The sequence below is a fragment of the Ammodytes marinus genome (assembly GCF_949987685.1).
Source record: "Ammodytes marinus genome assembly, chromosome: 5".
Taxonomy (NCBI): Eukaryota; Metazoa; Chordata; class Actinopteri; order Uranoscopiformes; family Ammodytidae; genus Ammodytes; species Ammodytes marinus.
In genome coordinates, this window is record NC_137234.1 from 4,819,297 (window position 1) to 4,841,796 (window position 22,500).

The 22,500-nt window shown below is 42.1% G+C and overlaps 1 protein-coding gene across 1 annotated transcript in view; it reads right to left on the reverse strand.

Moving 5' to 3' along the window:
- The window catches only part of LOC307250755 (suppressor of tumorigenicity 7 protein homolog), a 67,298-nt gene that overhangs the window by 39,771 nt on the left and 5,027 nt on the right, over positions 1-22,500 (reverse strand). The window contains 1 exon segment of the mRNA XM_080027930.1: positions 9,019-9,055. Coding sequence (XP_079884056.1) covers positions 9,019-9,040 — 22 coding nt within the window. The 5' untranslated portion in view covers positions 9,041-9,055.

Sequence of the window (22,500 nt, forward strand, 5' to 3'; positions counted from 1 at the left end):
GAATGATCGTGCTTTGCTTTGATTGGCTGAAATAATAGGAACAGAATGACCTCACCACCCCTTGGTTTGGGGCCAAGTATATCATCATTAAATCAAATCAAAAACAAAATCAAGGGGCGCCCTTAGCTCAGTTGGTAGGGCGTCCCCCCCATGGGCCTCGGCCAGCAGCGGACCCGGGTTCGATTCCAGCCCGCGGTCGTTCTCTGCATGTCACTCCCCTCTCTGCCCCATTTCAACTCTGTCTCTACACTATCAATAAAGCATAAAAATGCAAAAAAAATATAAAATAAAAACATAAAATAAAAATCAAGAGAAGAAAATTTAAAAAAGAACCCAACCCTCCCACAACCCCACAGACATACACAAATATTTACACACACACACACACACACACACACGCATACAGACACACACTCACACACACACACTCACACATACACACACAGACACACACTCACACACACACACTCATACACACGCAGTCACACAAACAGACTCACACACAAACACACACACACACACACACACACACACACACACACACACACACACACACACACTCGCACTCACACACTAAATTAAAACTCAAAAGAGTCGACGCTATGTTACTGTTGGCACAGGACGTTGGGCCGTTGGAAGGAGTTTTGGAGTTGTGGACGGCAGAAACAAATGGCCTGGGACAGCTGAGTACTTTTATCAGCCTTTAGAGCCATATAAGGAGATTTTGAATGCCGGGTAATATGACGATGCATGATGATGTAGAAATTTTTTTTTTTTGTAATTTTTTGGGGGCATTTTCAAGCTTTATTAGACAGTACAGAGTTGAAATGGGGAGAGAGAGAGAGAGAGAGAGAGAGAGAGAGAGAGAGAGAGAGAGAGAGAGAGAGAGAGGGGGGATGACCTGCAGTAAAAGGTCCACGGGTCGGATTTGAACCCGCGACCACTACAACGAAGGCCGGAGCCGATATGGTACGCGCTCTATCCACTTAATAAGATATAAATCTTGTTGGGTGATCCTTGACAATACATTAAGGGCCTTTACTAAGCCCTTAACTTGAGATCCATTATCTTAAATAAAGACCTTTTTTTTTTGGCTGGATCAACTCCCAGCCAATTTGTACGAGCTCAAGAGACAAAAATAGCAGAAGTCAGCAGTTACCACAGAAACCCGATCACTCTGGCCGTGTTCACTGGGTGTTACCAGAGCAACAGAGACAACTGGCGCGCACACACACACACACACACACACACACACACACACACACACACACACACAGACACACACACACACACACACACACACACACACACACACACACACACACACACACACACAGGTTTGGTTGCCATCAGCTCAATGGCTATTATCAAATGGCCATTTTCAATAAGCCCTTTTATTCTGCTCCAATATGTAACAAACACACGACCTCAGCAACACAGTCCAAAAGCCCATTAGTTGCTTATTGCCGCGTTGACATATGAAGTGATCTCGTAAGGGCAATGAGCAATTTAATATCTAGTTATTAAAAAAAACGTAATGGCCTCCGATGAAATAGCTTATCCAAAGTTAGAGTAATATGACTAAGGTATGGCCTACAGCACACACACACACACACACACACACACACACACACACACGCACACATGCACACACGCACACACACACGCACACACGCACACACGCACACACACACACACGACAGCAATCCTCTCTCAATCAAAAACATAACTCCATTTGCAAATTGCATTTTCCCTGCGCTCACTTCTTATCGTTGGCCATACTGTTGTCGATTTAACATTAATCTCACTCAGGTCTTACTCTGCTCTACAGTTAATGTAGTGCTGAGGTTTACATAAGAGTTTGTGGACCAGGGTCACTCTGTTTAAAGGAGCTACGAGGAACTTTTAAATATTTCTGAAACAGTTTTCCTCTGATGATCATAAATTACATGTAACAGCAAAACGAGACCATCAGTGCAGAGAATGCTATCTTTGTTTAGTTTTTCTTAATGCCTTTGTCATGGGTACGCTCACCCAGGAACAACAGCTGGCCCAGTCAAAATTGTATTTTCCAATATCCACCATGCTGAGTTGTCGCCTGCTACACAAATACACTGAACCACTGCAAGTTACAAGCAATATGTTCTCACAACGAAAACCCTCTTGAAGGCCATGTCTTTGTCCATTCAATCATTGTAGTGCTTTTTTCAACATACACACTGCTTAGAGAGCTTACAACACATACTCCCTCCCCACATCAGAAATATGGCGTGCACTGATATATACTACAAACTACACTAACAAAAAAATCAACAAGGGAATGAATTATTGTGTGTGTGAATGGTAACGTGGGAATAGGAACAGGAACAGATCTCCCTTGAAAAAGAGTCTCCGGTCTCAATGGGATTTACCTGTATAAATAAAGGTTTAAAAAAAAAAAAAAAAAAATGATAGGCTAAATTTTTTGTTCCAACAACACTGTGCCCTTGTAGTTTTCTTCAAACACTTCCCTAGTTCATACTTATACTCACAAAAGACTTCTTGCCTTGTCACTGTTGGTCTCTTCAGTTCCCATCAATGATAATAACCTCTCTGCTCGTCTAAGACAATTCAACATCACACAAACGATTCCTTTAGAGGCAGCAGTCCTGAGTGAATGAGCGCAGGTGCATTTCATTTGCCTACAAGTCACTGGGTTGAATCCCACTTTGAAGTGTTTTTTTATTTATTTTTTGGCATTTTCAAGCTTTATTTGATACAGAGTTGAAATGGGGAGACAGAGAGAGAGAGAGAGAGAGAGAGAGAGAGAGAGAGAGAGAGAGAGAGAGAGAGAGAGAGAGAGAGAGAGAGAGAGAGAGAGAGAGGGGATGACCTGCAGTAAAGGTCCACGAGTCGGATTTGAACCCACGACCACTGCAACGAAGGCCGGAGCCAATATGGTACACACTCTATCCACTACGCCACCTTGAAGTTTTTGTAATTGTAAAGTTATTCACAATCCTCCCTACACTGTTCGATGTGTACTATGATAAAGCTTACATTACTAAAGGGCTACTCTTTAAATTCTAAAATGTTTTTAAACCCTGGACAATCAAAAATACCTTAATAAAGGCTTGATTTTAAGTCAGGTACAGTTTGTGACATTTTTCTCATCCATAGACTAATTCTAAAATGTGCAAATAAGATAAGATAAGATAAGATAGAAAAGTAAAGTTTAATTTAGTTTAAATTAAACAAAAACAAACAAATGGCAGGGTCTGTTGGTAGGGAAATATCAGTAGATGTTCTTAAAGACCTACTTTACCGGTGGAAATATGAAGGTGTATTGAACTCTGAGATCCTATGTGGTATAAATGTGCAACAATTTTAGAAATCGGTTCATCCTAGCCTGAGAAAAGGCAGAAAGAGTGTTTTATGGTCTCACTGTCTAACCCTACATTTTCCCATGCGTGACATCACACAAGATAAAATGTAGGGTTAGGATTAACAGGACAGCTGGGCCAAGGGAAGACTGAGGGAAGAAAAACCTCATTCATTATATTATAATAGTGATTTTATAATGATAGAACGTGGGTTCCGTATGGGTGAAGTATTCCTTTAAGCTACATTATCAATAACACTACACTATCCTATGTACTATGTGTCTAGTACGGGTATACATGGGCAGAGTAAACACATAGGATTTGCCCGTCTTTCGCTCTACTGAAGAGAATAAACACGATGGAATTGTTTGTCTTAGCTTTTTTTACTCCCTGTACCATCTGCCGTTATTGAAAGGTAGAATAGTCAGCCACAGATTGCTGCCAGAAAGCAAAATTTGGCAAATATCCCACCAAACCTAAAATACTAACCCTTCAATGTCAAATAAAACACAGAGGACTATAGACTCATCTCTATACTGTTGCTTTATATTAATTACACCATTTTAATTACACAATTTTTTAGACCACTCCAAATGTTCAGTGTCTCTCGTTTTACTTTTTTATAGGCGTATGTTTGAGTAGAATGAACTTTTTGCGTTTATAATATAAACTACTGACAACATTTCTACCAAATTCCAATACATTTATTGTCATTAAAGAGCATTTTCAGTAAGTAATGTAGAGATGAAGATTTGAGAAAAATCCAGACTGGTCTTAAATGACAATATTTTTCGGGTGAATTTGGTAGAAATATTGTCAGTAGTTTATATTATAAAACCCAAATGTTCATTCTACTCAAACATATGCCTCTAAAGAGTAAAACGAGAAACAACATTTGGAGTGGTCTCTTAATATTTTTCCCGGAGCTGTATATATATACTGTATGGGGCATAAACATAAAAGCTTTTCCATTGGAGCTGTTTGTAGGATTGTATTATGGTCACAGTGAGGCAGAGCAGACTGGCAGAGCTTGGTGTGAATGCTTGCCAGGTTTTCGCTTCTCTCGATCTGGACGTACTTGAGTCCAGCATTGGCTTATTATAAAACACTAACACCCCTAGTTAGGACTCACACAGGGTTCTATAAACAGTCATATTCGAGCACAAACGATCAATTTCAAGCTATACCCAAAGCTTTAAATACGATACAGCTATGGAAAAAAAAAGGAAGAGACCACTACAAATGGCATTATGTTTGAGTAGAATGAACATTTTGACAGTGACAGCAGTTTGTAAACGTTGCCATACTGAGAAATACAGAGAGAGAGTTTTGTGGAGCTGATAATAGGCTTAATCAACTTTGTGTCAACTCGTTTGGCGATGGCTTGAATTGAATGTAACCGGGGCTCTTATTATTCAAAACAAAACCACTATCGCAAACATAAAAACTATCAAAATACAGGGTGCTCCGGTGGCGTAGTGGATAGAGCGCGTACCATATATTGTCTCCGGCCTTCGTTGCAGTGGTCAAGGGTTCAAATCTGACCCATGGACCTTTACTGCAGGTCATCCCCCCTCTCTCTCTCTCCCCATTTCAACTCTGTACTGACCAATAAAGCTTGAAAATGGCAACAAAAAGAAAATTGTATGTTGTTTTTAATATGCAGTTTGCTGATGCAGTGTTTGCCATGTACAAATAAACTTGAACCCAAGCTGTTTCCTAGCAAAAGCAATCCCAACGAAATAGCCCATAAAAGGAGGCGCCACTTACCGACGAGTGTTTCAAACAAACGCCGGTGAGTTTATTACCTAAAAACCTTTAAAGAGTCGAACGGGGAAAAGACGTTTTCTAGCCCCATTTCTGAATCTCATTCTGAATGCGTCTATTGCCGGAGAAAACCTATGAATAAATTTACACAAAGCTGTTTTTGAAAAGACGAAATATATTTCTTCACGGGAATCCCAACAGTAAACACTAAACAGGCACATATTGACAAGAGTGTTTGGGTTGTTGACACGCACACACACACACACACACACACACGTACACACACACACACACACACACACACACACACACACACACACACACACACACACACACACACACACACACACACACACACACACACACACACACACACACACACACACACACACACACACACACACACACACACACACACACACACACACACACACACACACACAGCCTCCAACAGTCAGCATGTTAAGTTTTACTATAGCGCAGAGCGATTATGGAAAGTGCTGACATGTTGACAATGAGCTCAAGCTACGTTGTAAAAACTCTGGTCATATCGCGTGGTCGTCCGCCATGCATCTATTTCTGTAAATGCAGCGTCATAAAAAGGAAATTGGAGTTATTTTCTGAACTGTTGTGGACACACTCCCTTGAAACCAGAGCCTGTGAAGTGTTACTCACTGGTTCACAGACATTAATTATCTCTGCACTGTAGGCTGCTTTTTGCAACACTAGCATTTCGTCTCACATTAAAATACACAGTGCACTGTTTTTAATTTTATTCATTTTCAATATTCAAGCAAATACAGCTCTGGAAAAAAATTTAAGAGACCACTCCAAATGCTCAGTGTCTCTCGTTTTACTATTTATAGGCATATGTTTGAGTAGAATGAACATTTTGGTTTTATAATATAAACTATTGACAACATTTCTACCAAATTCCAATACGTTTTTTTGTCATTAAGAGCATTTTAAATAGGTTTTGTAGAGAAAAATCCAGACCTCATATTTTTTTCCTGAAGCTGTATGTATCCTGTAGCAAACAAAATGCAGAAATGTGCAGAAGCCAATATAATATGCGAGAGCGGTTTAACACCAACAGTGCGGCCAATCGTCTACAGAATGACAAATAATAGAAAAGGTCAACGTCAATGCTTCCATCCATCCTCTGTTGCAGCTCATGCGTTCATTAACAACCATACATTTTGTGTTCTGAATGGTACATTTATTTTAGAATAGAAATTGCGATTTGAATAGGACATTTTACAAATCAGATTTTGCAAATCGTAACAGCTGCTATTTTCGGGATTTTCATTATGAAAAAACTACAAAAATGCATCAAACAAAAGGATCTTTCTATAAAAAATAATAATAGAAAAGTATATTTTATGAATTTGCCCAAAACCTTCTTGCTACAAAAGCTAAAAATAAAAAATAAACTTAAAAAACATCCAGCCAGCATAAACACACTGAGGACACACTGCTGTCAAACCGAGTTAGTCGTGCAAGCATTAACAGTGACCCTCAAATGACCTCAAATGTTGGGCAAGAATTCAGAATCTCAGAACACAAGGAAAAGGGCAACGTCAACCAAGAACTAGCTTAAAAAAAGAACACAAGATTGTATCTATCTGTACTACCAGAAATCCCCACGTGTCAATCATTCTGTACATCTTCATAAGATATCTGCTCGGAGAAGCTTTCAATTATTATGGTAAATGGTAAATGGACTTGACTTATATAGCGCCTTCTAGCCGATTTTCTCAGCCCCAAAGCGCTTTACATATCTTACCACATTCACCCATTCATACACACACCACAGGCATGCTTGCCCTGATCTGACGTCTAAAAAAGAATCCCTGCGTTCCAATCCCCATACTTCCCCTACTATTTAAGTATGCCAGAAAAAGATTTAGGATGTCCCAATACAGGCACGTCAATTGTAGTATGCTGAAAATACATAAACGCCCCCACTAACTCCAATAGCATTTTGGAGTATTCGTGTTTATTCTTGACATTTCTCGACATAATGGAAAAAGAATCTTCCTTATCTGATTTTTTTTCTCTCCTGTGGCCCTAAAACTCTTCTGTACTTTAGTATGTAGTGTAGTAAAAAAGAAAGAGTATGTGATTTGGAACGCAGGGATAGTATTTGTTTGGCTATTGGGCTGTGTGCCGCCATGATGAATCAATAAGATAATTTTGGACATCCTTATTAGTATTGAAACTGAGGCATCTTGGCATTGATCCAAGCGAAAGGTTTTTCTTGGGAGGGTTGGGGTAGAGTGGGAGAAAGGGATTTGCCTAGAGATGTCAACCAACCTAAACGTCAACACTACAACTCATCTGAGGCCCAAGAAATACATGTGCACAACATAATACATTGTACTTAAGGGTGCAGTGTGTAATATGACATCATCAAGAAAGTTCTACAAAGTTCTAGAATGCAACGCTCCCTGGGTAACCCCACCCCTTTTTAATAATAACAGAAGCTACAGTGGCCTTCAAGGACAAGAACAATTCTAAATTTTAAACAATGCACCTGATGACATTCCAACTATGACACTTTCAAGATGGCGGCACTAGGCCTTGGTCCAAAATATGCAGAAATATGGACATATATGAGACCCTTTCTAAGGGCAAAATAAATAATTAAAAAAAAAAATTCAGCTATTATGCACTAAATTAAATGTACTTATGGATATTATAATTACTTTCTACAAAATCTGCTAGGAAATAAAACTCTACACACTGCAGGTTTAAAGATACATTCATCAATTCTGGAGAACGCTTATTGTCAAAATCACTTTTTTTGTCAAAATCAGTGAATATCTCCTTACCTGTCCTAACAGAAGGCTCTGTAAAACGGGCATGTTGCTAGCTATGGTGGGCCCCCTTTGTTTACATGCCTATTTAGGAGATGATTTTGACCAAAAAGTGATTTTGATGGCAAGCATTCTCCAGGATCACTGACTCCATCTTTAAATTGCTCTTTTCTGGAGACGCAAATGTGCTCTACAAAATAAAAGGGCAAACAATGTAAGCAGCATTCACAACAGCAGTATGCTATGTTAGCTTTGTTAGTAGTAGCACATATGGCTGGAAATGCTATTAAGCTTGTATAGAAATCTGACTGAGCCTAAGAGAGAATATACAGGGGGAAGGCTGATGCTTCTGAAAACGATGCAACTCCGGTGAAAAGCATCCATCTTCTGACATGCTCCCTCACACACACACACACACACACACACACACACACACACACACACACAAGCACGCACACACACACACACACACAAGCACACACACACACACACACACACACACACACAAGCACACACACGCACACACACACACACAGACACGCAAACATGCACAAAGACACTTAACGCAAAATCAAACCGGCACGCTGTTCCACTTATAAGGACTGAAATAGATGCATAGAGGAGGATGATTGAATATATATACACACACACACACACACACACACACACACACACACACACACACACACACACACACTATAAGGCTAAAAGAGTGAGAGAACGCGAGGCAGAGGCTTGGTAATATCAGCGTGACTAGCTAGCTTGTATACAGCCCGACCCTCACTGTGCTAAAATGGAAGATCCCACATTTCTCCCCCCCCCTCCCCCCCATGCAATTTTCCACCAGCAGAAACCATGTCGGCAAAAACAGGAAGAATGGAATAGAATAGAGGAGAGGATGGATGGATGGATGGACGGATGTATGCAGAAATATAGAGAAGCTAGCATTCAGTAGCCATTTTATTTTTGTTTAGATAGAAAAACACACACGCACAATTAATAGAAATAAAAGACAACAAAAAAAATAAAAAATGGGAAGAGAAGGCGGTGAGATGTGGAGTGGTACTTACATGAGGATTCAGTGCCGAACATGGCTGGGCCCCGGAGCTGGGATGGAGAGAGGGAGGAGGGAGAGAGAGAGAGGGAGGGAGGTAGAGAGAGAGAGAGGGAGAGGGAGGTAGAGAGAGAGAGAGAGGGAGAGGGAGGGAGAGAGAGAGAGAGAGAGAGAGAGGTAGAGAGAGAGAGAGGGAGAGGGAGAGGTAGAGAGAGCGTGAGAGGGAGAGAGAGAGAGAGAGAGAGACGGACAGAGAGAGAGAGAGAGGGAGAGAGAGAGAGCGTGAGGGAGAGGGAGAGAGAGAGTGGAGGTTGGTGAGCAGGCAGCTACACAGCGGGGGTCATCAAAGCAACACAATGCAGCCAGCCGGCCGTCGCTGCCTCTCGCAGACAGACGGCCAGATGCCCCTGTGTGTCCCCCCCGCCCCCCCTCCTCAGTCCCCTTCAAGCTCCAGCTAGCCAGCTATCCGGAAAAAAAAACCCTCAACCTCCACACACACACACACACACACACACACACACACGCTCTCTCGCTGTCCGATGGCCGCAAAAAAATAACAAGAAGGGCCGTGTGTAGGAGTCAAATCAATCAATCTGTAGGATGAGTAGAAAAATGAAAATGGGTGTATAAATCCATTATTACAGCCGATGGTCAAAGTGTATTGTGGTCCAAGTCCAGATAGAGAGAGAGTGGTGGTTGTTAGCCAGCTAGCTATGGCATCCTTTCTGTAGTCTCTATGTCTATGATACTCACTCTCCCTCTCTCATCCGTCACTCTCTCTCTCTCTCTCTCTCTCTCTCTCTCTCTATCATTCCACTGTAGAGAGAGAGAGGAGGGGAGGGAGGAGGGCAGAGAGAGGGAGAGAGAGGCAGAGAGAGAGAGAGAAGTGGGGAAGAGAGAGGTAGGGGGAAGAGAGAGAGAGAGGCAGAGAGAGAGAAGGGGGGGAAGAGAGAGGTGGGGGGAAAGAGAGAGAGAGAGGGGGGGAGAGGGAGGGGAAGAGAGAGAGAGGGGGAAGAGAGAGAGAGAGGGGAAGAGAGAGATGTAGGGGGAAGAGAGAGAGAGAGATGGGGGGATGCTTTCTCGGGAAGAGGAGAGAGTAGAGGGGGGGAGTGAAAAACTAGAAATCTGGTGAAGGACCGCGGCCGCCGCTGTAAGACAATAGCTATGCAAACAGTGACGTCAGAGAGAGAGAGAGAGAGAGAGAGAGAGAGAGAGAGAGAGAGAGAGAGAGAGAGAGAGAGAGAGAGAGAGAGAGAAAGAAAGAGACAGAGAGAGACAGAGAGAAAGAGCTGTATAAAGACTGACTGACTGCTGCTGCCCGATGGAAAGAGGCAGGAAGGTATGAAAGGAGAAGAAAGAGGAGAAAATGGAAAGGGAGAGGTGGAGGATGGAGGAGTAGAGGCAAAAAGGAGAGGGAGAATGAATTGATGATCTGTGCCCCATTTAAATTAAATTAATCTTGGACAAATAAAGTGATTTTGAATTTTGAATTGATTTGAAATTAAAAATGTATTTAAAAAAATATTTATTTAAATGATCAAATGAGTGGAAATATAAAAAAGTTAAAATTTAAAAACAATCAGAAGCTTGAAGATGAAGTCAGAGATTATTGAAAACGCTTGTTGTCAAAATCACTTTGTCAAAATCAGTGAATATCACCTCATAATCAGTTACCTGTGTGTGTGTGTGTGTGTGTGCGTGTGTGTGTGTGTGTGTGTGCGTGCGTGCGTGCGTGTGTGTGCGTGCACTGAAATAAAATCCAGTGTTTACACAAATACTAGTCCCTTTAAATAGGTATCTTGCTAGTGATGGTGGGGGGCTTTGTTTACATACCATTTGTTTACATTGCCTAGGCTGTGTGTGTATTAACACTGGATTATTATTATTTATTTTTTAAAGTGACAACAAGCATTCTCCAGAATCGCTGACTCCACCTTCAAAGAAGAAAGGAGCGCAAAGAAAGGGGGATGACGTAGGAAACTAGGTAAAGGAGGTAAAGGAGGTATGGTAAGGAAAGGAAGGAGGAAAGGTGATGATAGAGAGAATTAATAAAATGTCTGAGTGAGTGAGTGAGTGAGTGAGTGAGTGAGTGAGTGAGTGAGTGAGTGAGTGAGTGAGTGAGTGAGTGAGTGAGTGAGTGAGTGAGTGAGTGAGTGAGTGAGTGAGTGAGTGTCTGTCTGTCTGTCTGTCTGTCTGTCTGTCTGTCTGTGCGTGAGTGGGTGAGTGTCTGTCTGTCTGTCTGTCTGTCTGTCTGTCTGTCTGTCTGTCCTTATAAATTGGATGGGGGAGGGCAAGACGGAGGAGAAGAGAGCGATAGAGAGATACAGAGGGGGAGGAAGAGAGCAGCTGGTGGTGAGGGGCCATTGGAGAAAGACAGGAGGCAGCCGGCCAATCAAAACGCTTTGTCTACAATGAGCTAAAAAAAGAGATGCACCACACACACACACACACACACACACACACACACACACACACACACACACACACACACACACACACACACACACACACACACACACACACACACACACACACAGGACATGGATACACACACACACACACACACAGGACATGGATACACACACACACACACACACAGGACGGACACATACACACATAAACACACACAAACACACACACACACACACAAACACACACACAGGACACGGACACACACACACATACGCTCACACACACACACGCTGACACATACGCTCACACACACACACACACACACTCTCACACACACACACACACACACACACTGACACATACGCTCACACACACACACACACACACACACACACACTGGAAGAAGCATTGAGGGGGTCTGCAGTCTGTCAGTTCAACAAATTGAAATGAGTGGGAAGCTGGAGAAGACCGCTGTGTGTGTTTAACCCTCTGTCACAATGCCACACACACACCCCTCTCCACACACACACACACACACACACACACACACACACACACACACACACACACACACACACACACACACACACACACACACACACACACACACACACACACACACACACACACACACACACACACACACACACACACACACACACACACACACACACACACACGGTCTCTCTCTCTCACACACACCCCTCTCCACACACACACACACACACACACACACACAGTCTCTCTCACACACACACACACACACACACACACACACACACACACACCCCTCTCCACACACACACACACACACACACACACACACCCCTCTCCTCCCCCCCCCACACACACACACCAGGTGACATTTTTTCAGTTGTAATAATCACAACATCATCCATCAACCTGAACACTCTGAACCTACATAACCCGGCAGAGACACTGGATAAATATACGGGTTTTAAACTTAATCTAACAAGTCATATCTCATCCCTGCTCTGAGATACATCTTCCATTGTGTCCATTCACCTGTAATGGAACTATAGAGGCACCGAGTCAAGGTCAAGGTCACTTTTATTATATATAGCACCTTATAAGAACCTAAATTCACCAAAGTGCTTTACATAAAATACATAAATTAAAATACAACAGCACACATTAAAAAAACACTTACAGCAACGACACAAAACAATTCATTAAAACGTAAAAGCCTGTGAAAAAAGGTGAGTTTTTAAGAGTGGACTTGAAAGTTTCCAGAGACTCAGATGAGCGAATATGGTGTGGTAAGCTGTTCCAAAGTTTTCGGGGGCAACCACGGAGAATGCACGATCGCCTTTTAGTTTTAAGCCTGCTGTTTGGCACATCCAAACGAGTAGCTATGAGAACAATTGCAAATGTACTAGGAAAAAATCCTTGAAAAATGTGAGGCAGGCAAATATTACTGAGTGAATATACAAAACGTGTGTCCTTGACGGCAGCTGACAAATGTGTTAATAGCTTATGAATAGGCAAAACGCAGCAAATGAACTGTGGTGTATTTGAATATGTTTCCAATACACTGTGATGCGTACGTAGTTAAAGGGTATGTACATGCATTTCCTAGACCACTCTTTCCATTATGTATCTGCGTGTTGTTTTAAGTGTATGTAAAATGAAGAACTTATTTTAAAAAAAAAAATTAAATGACCCTTCCACCGAATGACAAAACAAAAATAGCCAACCATGGGCGTAGTGGATAGAGCGCGTACCATATCGGCTCCGGCCTTCGTTGCAGTGGTCACGGGTTCAAATCTGACACGTGGACCTTTACTGCAGGTCATCCCCCCTCTCTCTCTCTCTCTCTCTCTCTCTCTCTCTCTCCCCATTTCAACTCTGTACTGTCTAATAAAGCTTGAAAATGCTAAAAAACAAATCGTAAAAAAAAAATAGCCTAACATGATAAAGAAAGATCTGTTGAGCGTAGTATGGTACACAACAGAGAAGGCATCAAGAAATGAAATGTGTAAGGATGAAACATGTGAGATTAAATTTAAATTGCAATGTGTTTTGGCAATTTTGCAACTAAATTCTACTGCATTTAAAAGGTGTCAGTCAGCCATTCTCGAAGAAAAAAAATGTTGTTATCGAAATCACTTTGTCAAAATCAGTGAACATCTCCCACACACTACTCCTGTCCTGCATACATACTTGGACCAAAACACTTGATGAGGAGGACTTCCCTAATTTAGAAATATTTGGTCCTCTGTCTTGTGTGTTGTCTTGTTTACACTGGTGTGGCTCTTCTCGCAAAAAAAAATATATATATAGCCCTGAAAAAAAAAAAAAAAAAAAAAGAGACCACTCCAAATGTTCAGTGTCTCTTGTTTTACTATTTATAGGCAAACATTTGAGTAGAATGAACATTTCAATTTTATAATATAAACTACTGACAACATTTCTACCAAATTCACAGTAAAACATTGTCATTAAGAGCATTTCCATTAAGTTATGTAGAGATGAAGATTGAAGAAAAATCCAGACTGGTCTCTTATTTTTATTCCGGAGCTGCAGCTATATATTGTGTCTGAGGAACAGTTTTTTGCAGTGTGGTGGGGGGTCTCCTGCCTGAGCCAGAAGGACAAAGACATTGTGTGTGTGTGTGTGTGTGTGTGTGTGTGTGTGTGTGTGTGTGTGTGTGTGTGTGTGTGTGTGTGTGAACAGGAGAAGGAGGGCGGCTGAGTGTGAGACACAAAAGAACCGCGGCCTCGGTTAGTGCACGCTCCTCTATTCAGCCGCTGAGCTAATCCACATGCTAGCTTTAGCCTCGGCCCATTCACAGTGATGGGGGGCCACGAGGACGTGTGTGTGTGTGTGTGTGTGTGTGTGTCTGTGTGTGTGTGTCTGTGTCTGTGTGTGTGCTTTATTCACAGTGATGGGGGGGCCACGAGGACGTGTGTGTGTGTGTGTGTGTGTGTGTGTGTGTGTGTGTGTGTGCGCGCGCTTTATTCACAGTGATGGGGGGCCACACGGACGTCCGCCTGACCTCACAATGTATCTGGGTTATGAGACTCACACCACTGTATCCCATTCTTAACACTACGGGAGGCACGGTGTGTGTGTGTGTGTGTGTGTGTGTGTGTGTGTGTGTGTGTGTGTGTGTGTGTGTGTGTGTACCACTGTTGCACTGTTAGTTAGGGGTTGTGTGTGTGTGTGTGTGTGTGTGTGCCACTGTTAGTTAGGGGTTGTGTGTGTGTGTGTATGTGTGTGTGTGTGTGTGTGTGTGTATGTGTGTGTGTGTGTGTATGTGTGTGTGTGTGTGTGTGTGTGTGTGTGTGTGTGTGTGTGTGTGTGTATGTGTGTGTGTGTGTGTGTGTGCGCGCGTGTGTGTACTACATTGCAGTAAGCGAGTTGTCAAAATCAGTTTATACCTCTCAATATTTATGGAGTTTGAGTTTTTTCTGACTTAGTAACTGAATAAACTAATTTGACATCTGGCAGTGCAGAGTGTTGCTTCTTCCCGGGGGCGCCCTTAGCTCAGTTGGTACGGCGTCCCCCCCCCCCCATGGGCCTCGGCCAGCAGCGGACCCGGGTTCGATTCCAGCCCGCGGTCGTTCTCTGCATGTCACTCTTCTACATCAATGTCTCCCCTGAGCCCTTTGCATGTTTGACCCATTTGTTCTATGAAACCAATTGAGAGATATATCTTGATATGCTGAGAAAGAGAGAGAGAGAGAGCTTCCTAACCACTCACTGTCAACTGCAGCCTCTTTCTCTTCAAGACAGAGTGTGTTTGAGTCAGTCAGGCATCACCTATGGTTACACACAACGTTTTTTCTGTATCGAGAAATTTTTGGCGCCCTCCAAAAGATATATATATGTTTCTAGTTAAGCTCAATTAATTAAAAAAAATGCGATAACACCAACTTCTTACCTTTTCACATGTAGTCGTGAACCCAAAAACAGTGTTATGACCAAAAATGTGTCCATGTAGTAACCCACCACCCAAAGGCCAATTCTTCTGAGTCAGGAAATACACTGCACACTGCTACACCCTCGCACTCTCTCACACACACACACACACACACACACACACACACACACACACACACACACACACACACACACACACACACACACACACACACACACACACACACAGCTGGTCCTGCTCTCACTGCCACACGTATAATTAGGATACAACAAACCCATCGCCATGACAACAGTGAGCCTGAGGTGAATGGGTGGGGGGGGGGGGGGGGGGTGGTTGCTACCTACTAACTGCTAATTGAGAGAGAGACACTGATGTAATGCAACAATGGGGTCAGTTGGTTCAATGAAGGCTTTCACGTAAAAACACAGACAGTCGCTCTTTACTTGCCTGCCTATCTTTATTCACTGATTCTGCATTGACGAACCATTTAATTCTGAGGCCTATTACACACACCTCACCCCAACCCTACCCCCCGCCCGCTTGCTTGGTTGGTTGCATCACAAAGTAACACCCTGAAAAAAGAAAGCATCTCCTCATGGTTACTAGGCAACTGAAAAAATGAAGAGACCACTCCAAATGTCAAGTGTCTCTTGTTTTACTATGTATAGGGCATATGTTTGAGTAGAATGAACATTTTGGTTTTATAATATAAACTACTGACAACATTTTTTTAACCAAATTAAATTTCAATAAATTTTTTTGTCATTAAGAGCATTTTCAATAAGTAATGTAGAGATGAAGATTTAAGAAAAATGCAGGAAGGTCGGTGAGACTTTGATAACCTCCATTGGATCAGAACGCAGCTGCATCATTCGGTAAGCTGGGTCAGGATGGAACGCTGGGACTGTCACTGCTGACACCAACTGGACAAAACTAGAAACTGTGGTTGCGTTCCGAATCTCATACTTTTTCTACTATATAGTATGTAGAAAAAAGATTTAGGATGTCCCGATTCTTGTGGCCAGATTTAGGATGGTTAGAAGTACCCGGATGTCCTACTTCATGCGGCCAAGATTGTTAGTGTTGAAAACTGCATCCTATTTGGGCGATTCTGACCCACAATCCAGTGCGCACGTGAAGTGACGTCACATCGACGAAGCCTCCATATGAAAACAAACGGGGATGCGACGGATATAAAAGCAAGAGGCAAGATCAGGCGCAATGTTATGATGAAATAAGAGGGTAAAGTATGTCCCAATAGTATGCCTACTGCATCCTAACTAGATTATTTTTATCGTCGGATGTAGTATGTAGAATAGAAAAAAGAAAGAGTATGAGATTCGGAACGCAGCCTGTGTGTTTCTACAGAAATACATAATTATCACTTCTCCACCGATGCATACAGATATGCAGTGAAATGAATGAATGAATTATGATTTTTTTTTTTTTCTAAGATTATTTTTTGGCATTTTCAAGCTTTATTAGATAGTATATATTGATATTGAGTCTGTATTGGGACATCCTAAACCTTTTTCTGGCATACTAAATAGTATGGAGGTATGGGGTATTGGAATGCAGGGTTGATAAGAGACAGGGGTATTGGGCTGTCAACTTCAGCAGCTCCTTTGAATGGTAAATAATCTGAATAGGGCCTGGCAAGCAAAACTCAGTTAGCTATGATGAACTAATGTCTTATAAATCTCTACCCAGGATGAATGTGCTAAGCACATTTGCTTGATTCTCACTTAGCTGAAGTGGTTAGGCAAGGAAAAAGGCAAGGCAAGTTTATTTCTATAGCACAATTCAGACACAGCATTCATATCTCCTTAGTGGTCTGGCAGCATCACTGTCTTTGTGTGTGTGTGTGTGTGTGTGTGTGTGTGTGTGTGTGTGTGTGTGTGTGTGTGTGTCTATTTATCCGGGTCTGGTTGAAGTTACATGCTGAATAACTTGTTTAGTCGTTGACCTAGCTTCTTACTGGCAGTGACAGTCTTTGATTTGTTCCCTCCGCAAGATATTTAGCCGCTAAAACTGCTTAAATTCACCAAAATACTTTTAAAGCTTTAAAAGTGCTTTACAGGAGCAAGCTTAAAAACACATTAAGTATGATGGTAGAGTACTAAAATCTAAATAAATTGAATGTGTTGATGGGAAAGAGTCATTTCTCCATTCTATTCGATGTCTATTGTCTAGTTTAGGGAACTAACAAACGGTCTCATTTCCACAGAGGTAAAGTTGGTCTATAGTTTCTGTGTGGGTGTGTGTGTGTGTGTGTGTGTGTGTGTGTGTGTGTGTGTGTGTGTGTGTGTGTGTGTATTTTTTAAAGCTGTAATAAAAAAGGTAGCAGTGTTGGTGCTACATCCTCTTTCTCTTGGTTGTTTATTGGCCGTGACTTCACACAGGGTTAGAGCTTGTGTTGTTCTCTACCACCACACAGGTCCCACTCTCGGTACATGAAAGAATAGAATGGAATATGTTTATTACCATTTGCACAGGTACAAGGTGCAAACACCATAACAAAACATTTAATATATATAAATAGCATTATAACAAGAAAATTAAAAAATTGTAGAAAAGTAAGAATAAGTGGAAGTAACAGCGAAGTGATTTGAGATACCCTGTACAGAAGCTGTTCTCTCTTAAAGCAAGATATACAATAGAATAGAAATAAATAACAAACAAAGGGGAGCAAGGTAACAATGAGATGAGAGACACATTTTTCCCAATATCTAATTGCACTATTTATATTAAGGTTAATGGACTGGCCTACAGTAGCAGTGGACATTAGGGTTGGACCAATACTTTGTCGTAGAGCGTACATCGATTCATTGGTGAACTATCCAACTGCATCAATGCAACACCCAAAAATCGATGCATATCCCCCACCCTTATAGATGTCCTATCGCGGCACTTTGTTTTAACCCTTTTTACCTGTTATTATATTTAATTTAAATGTATCTATTTCTATTCATTAGCTTTTAAATGTTTTATTTCTATTCATTCGCTTTTATAATGTGTATTATGTATTTTAATCTTGCCCCTGTAAAGCACTTTGAATGGCCTTGTGTCTGAATTGTGCTATAGAAATAAACTTGCCTTGTGATATATCGGCAGACCAATTTCATATCGTTGTCCAATTAATCTAATATCTTATCATGCTGGAATCTGCTATTTTCAACCCTGGTGAACATTCTGGCATTTTCACCAAATATTGACTGAAAGGACAGGCATTCCTTGGACCCGTTCACACCAAGGCGTTTCTTCAGCACAACCTCTGTTGACCTGCAGCCACTTAGCAATCACACACTAGCACAACAAGGGTTTGGATGCTGTTTGCTGTTTGCACTTTGCACACATCAAACATCACACACTAACCCCACACAGTGCACCATATCTCACATTAAAGAAATCAAAAAAGGAATTCTACGATACAAGCTTCATTTTAAATATGAAGAGAAAGCGCCATAATTTGTACCCGAGTTTGTACCCAAGTGTGCCATCAGACATGTAGAAAATGTAGGGTTAGGATTAACAGGACAGCTGGGCCAAGGGAAGACTGAGGGAAGAAAAACCTCATTCATTATATTATAATAGTGATTTTATAATGATAGAACGCCGGTTCCGTATGGGTGAAGTATTCCTTTAAATCCAGTAAGGCTCACACACAGCTACAGCCAGGTGGTTATTCCCCCACCTCCAGTTCCTCATCACGGCTTCCTGCTTTGCATACAGAGACAGTTTGATGGATGATGTCACGTCCAGTGGCTTGTGTTCAAATGCCTTTATGTTTTCTCTAGATTTGAATGCCGGCCTGCACACATTTGAATCTATGTAAAAACTGGATGATAGAATTAACAAGAATCTGCTAAAATACCAGTCAGTCGGGGGGCGCTCCGGTGGCGTAGTGGATAGAGCGCGTACCATATCGGCTCCGGCCTTCGTTGCAGTGGTCGCGGGTTCAAGTCCGACCCGTGGACCTTTACTGCAGGTCATCCCCCCTCTCTCTCTCTCTCTCTCTCTCTCTCTCTGTCTCCCCATTTCAACTCTGTACTATCTAATAAAGCTTGAAAATTCCAAAAAAAAAACAGTCAGTCTGCCCTAAAGCACCCTTCCATTACATTCGGTATGTTCGGTTTGATTCCAGCACAATGAGGGCAAATTAAGTTCCACAATAGCACTTAGATGATATATTTGTCTTGAAATAGTTTTTGTATGTAATGCAGATGGTGGTTGCTATCATTCTGTGTGTGTGAGTGTGAGTGTGTGTGTGTGTGTGTGTGTGTGTGTGTGAGTGAGTGAGTGAGTGAGTGAGTGAGTGAGTGAGTGAGTGAGTGAGTGAGTGAGTGAGTGAGTGAGTGAGTGAGTGAGTGAGTGAGTGAGTGAGTGAGTGAGTGAGTGAGTGAGTGAGTGAGTGCGTGAGTGAGTGAGTGAGTGAGTGAGTGAGTGAGTGAGTGAGTGAGTGAGTGAGTGAGTGAGTGTGTCACGTCACTCAGAAGGGTTTTCTTTATGTTCTTACATTTTTAAGCAATGTTGCCTCCTGCTTTACTGGCCAATAAGGTTGCCAAAAGTCATCTGGTAGTTTATCATTTCTAAAATGTTTCAGATAGTTATCACTAAAATTATTTGATTAACAAAGCAACTACGTACTGCAGCCCGAGAGGCTAATATCAAGAATTTGCTAAGACCAAAGTCTACTGCACACACTCATTGTGTTGTTGACTTCATGTGGACATGGTTCATGAACTTCATGGTTAAGAAATTTAAGTTGGTCTGTTTCCATTTACCAAAGGACAACACATTATTGCCATCAACTGGCCTGGCATGATGACGACAGTGATTCCAAATTGTCTTTTGCGTTGTCATGAGCATGGACTCAATGGAGGGATATCTTTAAACACCATAGTTTGTACAGGAATTTTTCTTCCATAAAATTTATTTTTTTTGGCCTAAGTCTCAAAGCTTCTCCTTATCTACCTCTCATGACCCTTCACAGCTGCCATAGCTTTAGTGAGAGGGGAAATCCATATTGATATAGGTTGCGTTCCGAATCGCATACTCTTTCTTTTTTCTATTCTACATACTACATCCGACGATAAAAAGAATCTAGTTAGGATGCAGTAGGCATACTATTGGGACATACTTTTACTCTCTTATTTCATCATAACATTGCGCCTTGATCTTTCCTCTTGCTTTTATATCCGTCGCATCCCCGTTTGTTTTCATAGGGAGGCTTCGTCGATGTGACGTCACTTCACGTGCGCACTGGATTGTGGGTCAGAATCGCCCAAATAGGATGCACTTTTCAACACTAACAATCTTGGCCGGATGAAGTAGGACATCCGGGTACTTCTAACCATCCTAAATCTGGCCACAAGAATCGGGACATCCTAAATCTTTTTTCTACATACTATATAGTAGAAAGTATGCGATTCGGAACGCAACCATAGAGTACCTGGATTCACCTTGTCATCACTGTACTTCAGTAGCTACTAGAGAGTATTTTAACATTGTGTTCAGTGCCCTGTGTACGTAGCAGCCGTGACCTTTCCCTCAGTTGGCCCGAGCCCCGACTGGCAGGGCGGGTCAGATGTTAAGAGAGAACCAGCTGTGAGGGCTTTGGACTGTTTGCCTAGAAATTAACACTTTGCTTCAAGGGGCAAATATCTAAAGGGTGATCCAGGCAGCTTTCTAATGCGGAGGTTCTTTATTAAGCCCCTGTTAACCCGAACCCACACAATCCTTCTAACTATGTTATCTGGGGAGTTAGTTGCATGATAGTAAGCATTTCTGCCTTGTAAATTGTATATTCTGTATTGATGCTGCTTTTCTTTCTATTTTACTTGTATATTGCATATTTTCATGTTTCTTTCCACTTGTTCTCTTTGGTCCCTCCCCTATGGTCCCTCCCTGACACGCTCTACACCAACAAAGTCGGTGCCAAAGTGAATGGACAGTCCCAACAGCCAATAAGAACAGAGAATCGGAGCCTCACTCTGATTGGTCAAAGTGTACAGCTCATGTTAACTTTGACCAATCACAAATCATATACCCCAGCTTTAAGACAGCCAACTTTGATATCATATATATTTTTCACTGTTTTAGACCAGGTTTTTCCGTGGCTTTAAGGATGGTTGGAACTCTCTCTAAGGATGTTCTCAATGGATACATACAAGCCGCATGAATCCAGACAGAACAGACTCTCACTGTGAACTTATTTTTCCCAGGCAGGGCAGGGCAGTCTGCCATGTCAAAAGGTAGGGCAAACATTTCTGGCCCAGATCGCGTTACCAAAGCAGCACCCAGGGTCTAAATAAAGCTTCCTGACCAGTCTGATCTGGATGTGTGGTGAATGTGTGCTGTGTGCTGTGTGCTGTGTGTGTGTGTGTGTGTGTGTGTGTGTGTGTGTGTGTGTGTGAGTGCGAGTGTGTGTGTGTGCTGTGTGCGTGTGTGTGTGTACCATATCGGCTCCGGCCTTCGTTGCAGTGGTCGCGGGTTCAAATCATACAATTTTGGCTAATCTGGCATTTCATTTTTGATGGATAAAATCGCTTTGAAAGGACGCCAAACATTTCTCTAAGCAAGAAAAAAAAACCCTGAGTGTGACGTGTGATGTTTGTCTTACTGTTAGTGCGTGGCATGTCAAAAATAACTGCCTATTCTTTTCCCAGGGCCTTATTTGTGTATTTTACAAGACCATTCCTTGTTTACAGAGCTGTGGGCGGAATATGTTTGTTCATAGTCACGCACACGCGCACACACACACACACACACACACACACACACACACACACACACACACACACACACACACACACACACACACACACACACACACACACACACACACACACACACACACACACACACACACACACACACACACACACACACACACACACACACACGCGCGCACACACACACACACACACACACACACCTTGTTCATAGTCAGTCTACACTACACTGCAACAACTGACAGTGTTGGAATGTTTATTTTTTTGGCAGTTGAAAGTATGTGAGAGAAAAATCCAGACATCAATCAGATTTTTTATTTTATTTCTGTTGAATTAAATAATTCCTTCTCTTGGGAATACATTGAGCCTGGGAAAAATGCCCAAAATGCAGAATCTGTCTCAATTCGACCCAAATACAACTTATTCTCTGTGGTATTTCCTAGGC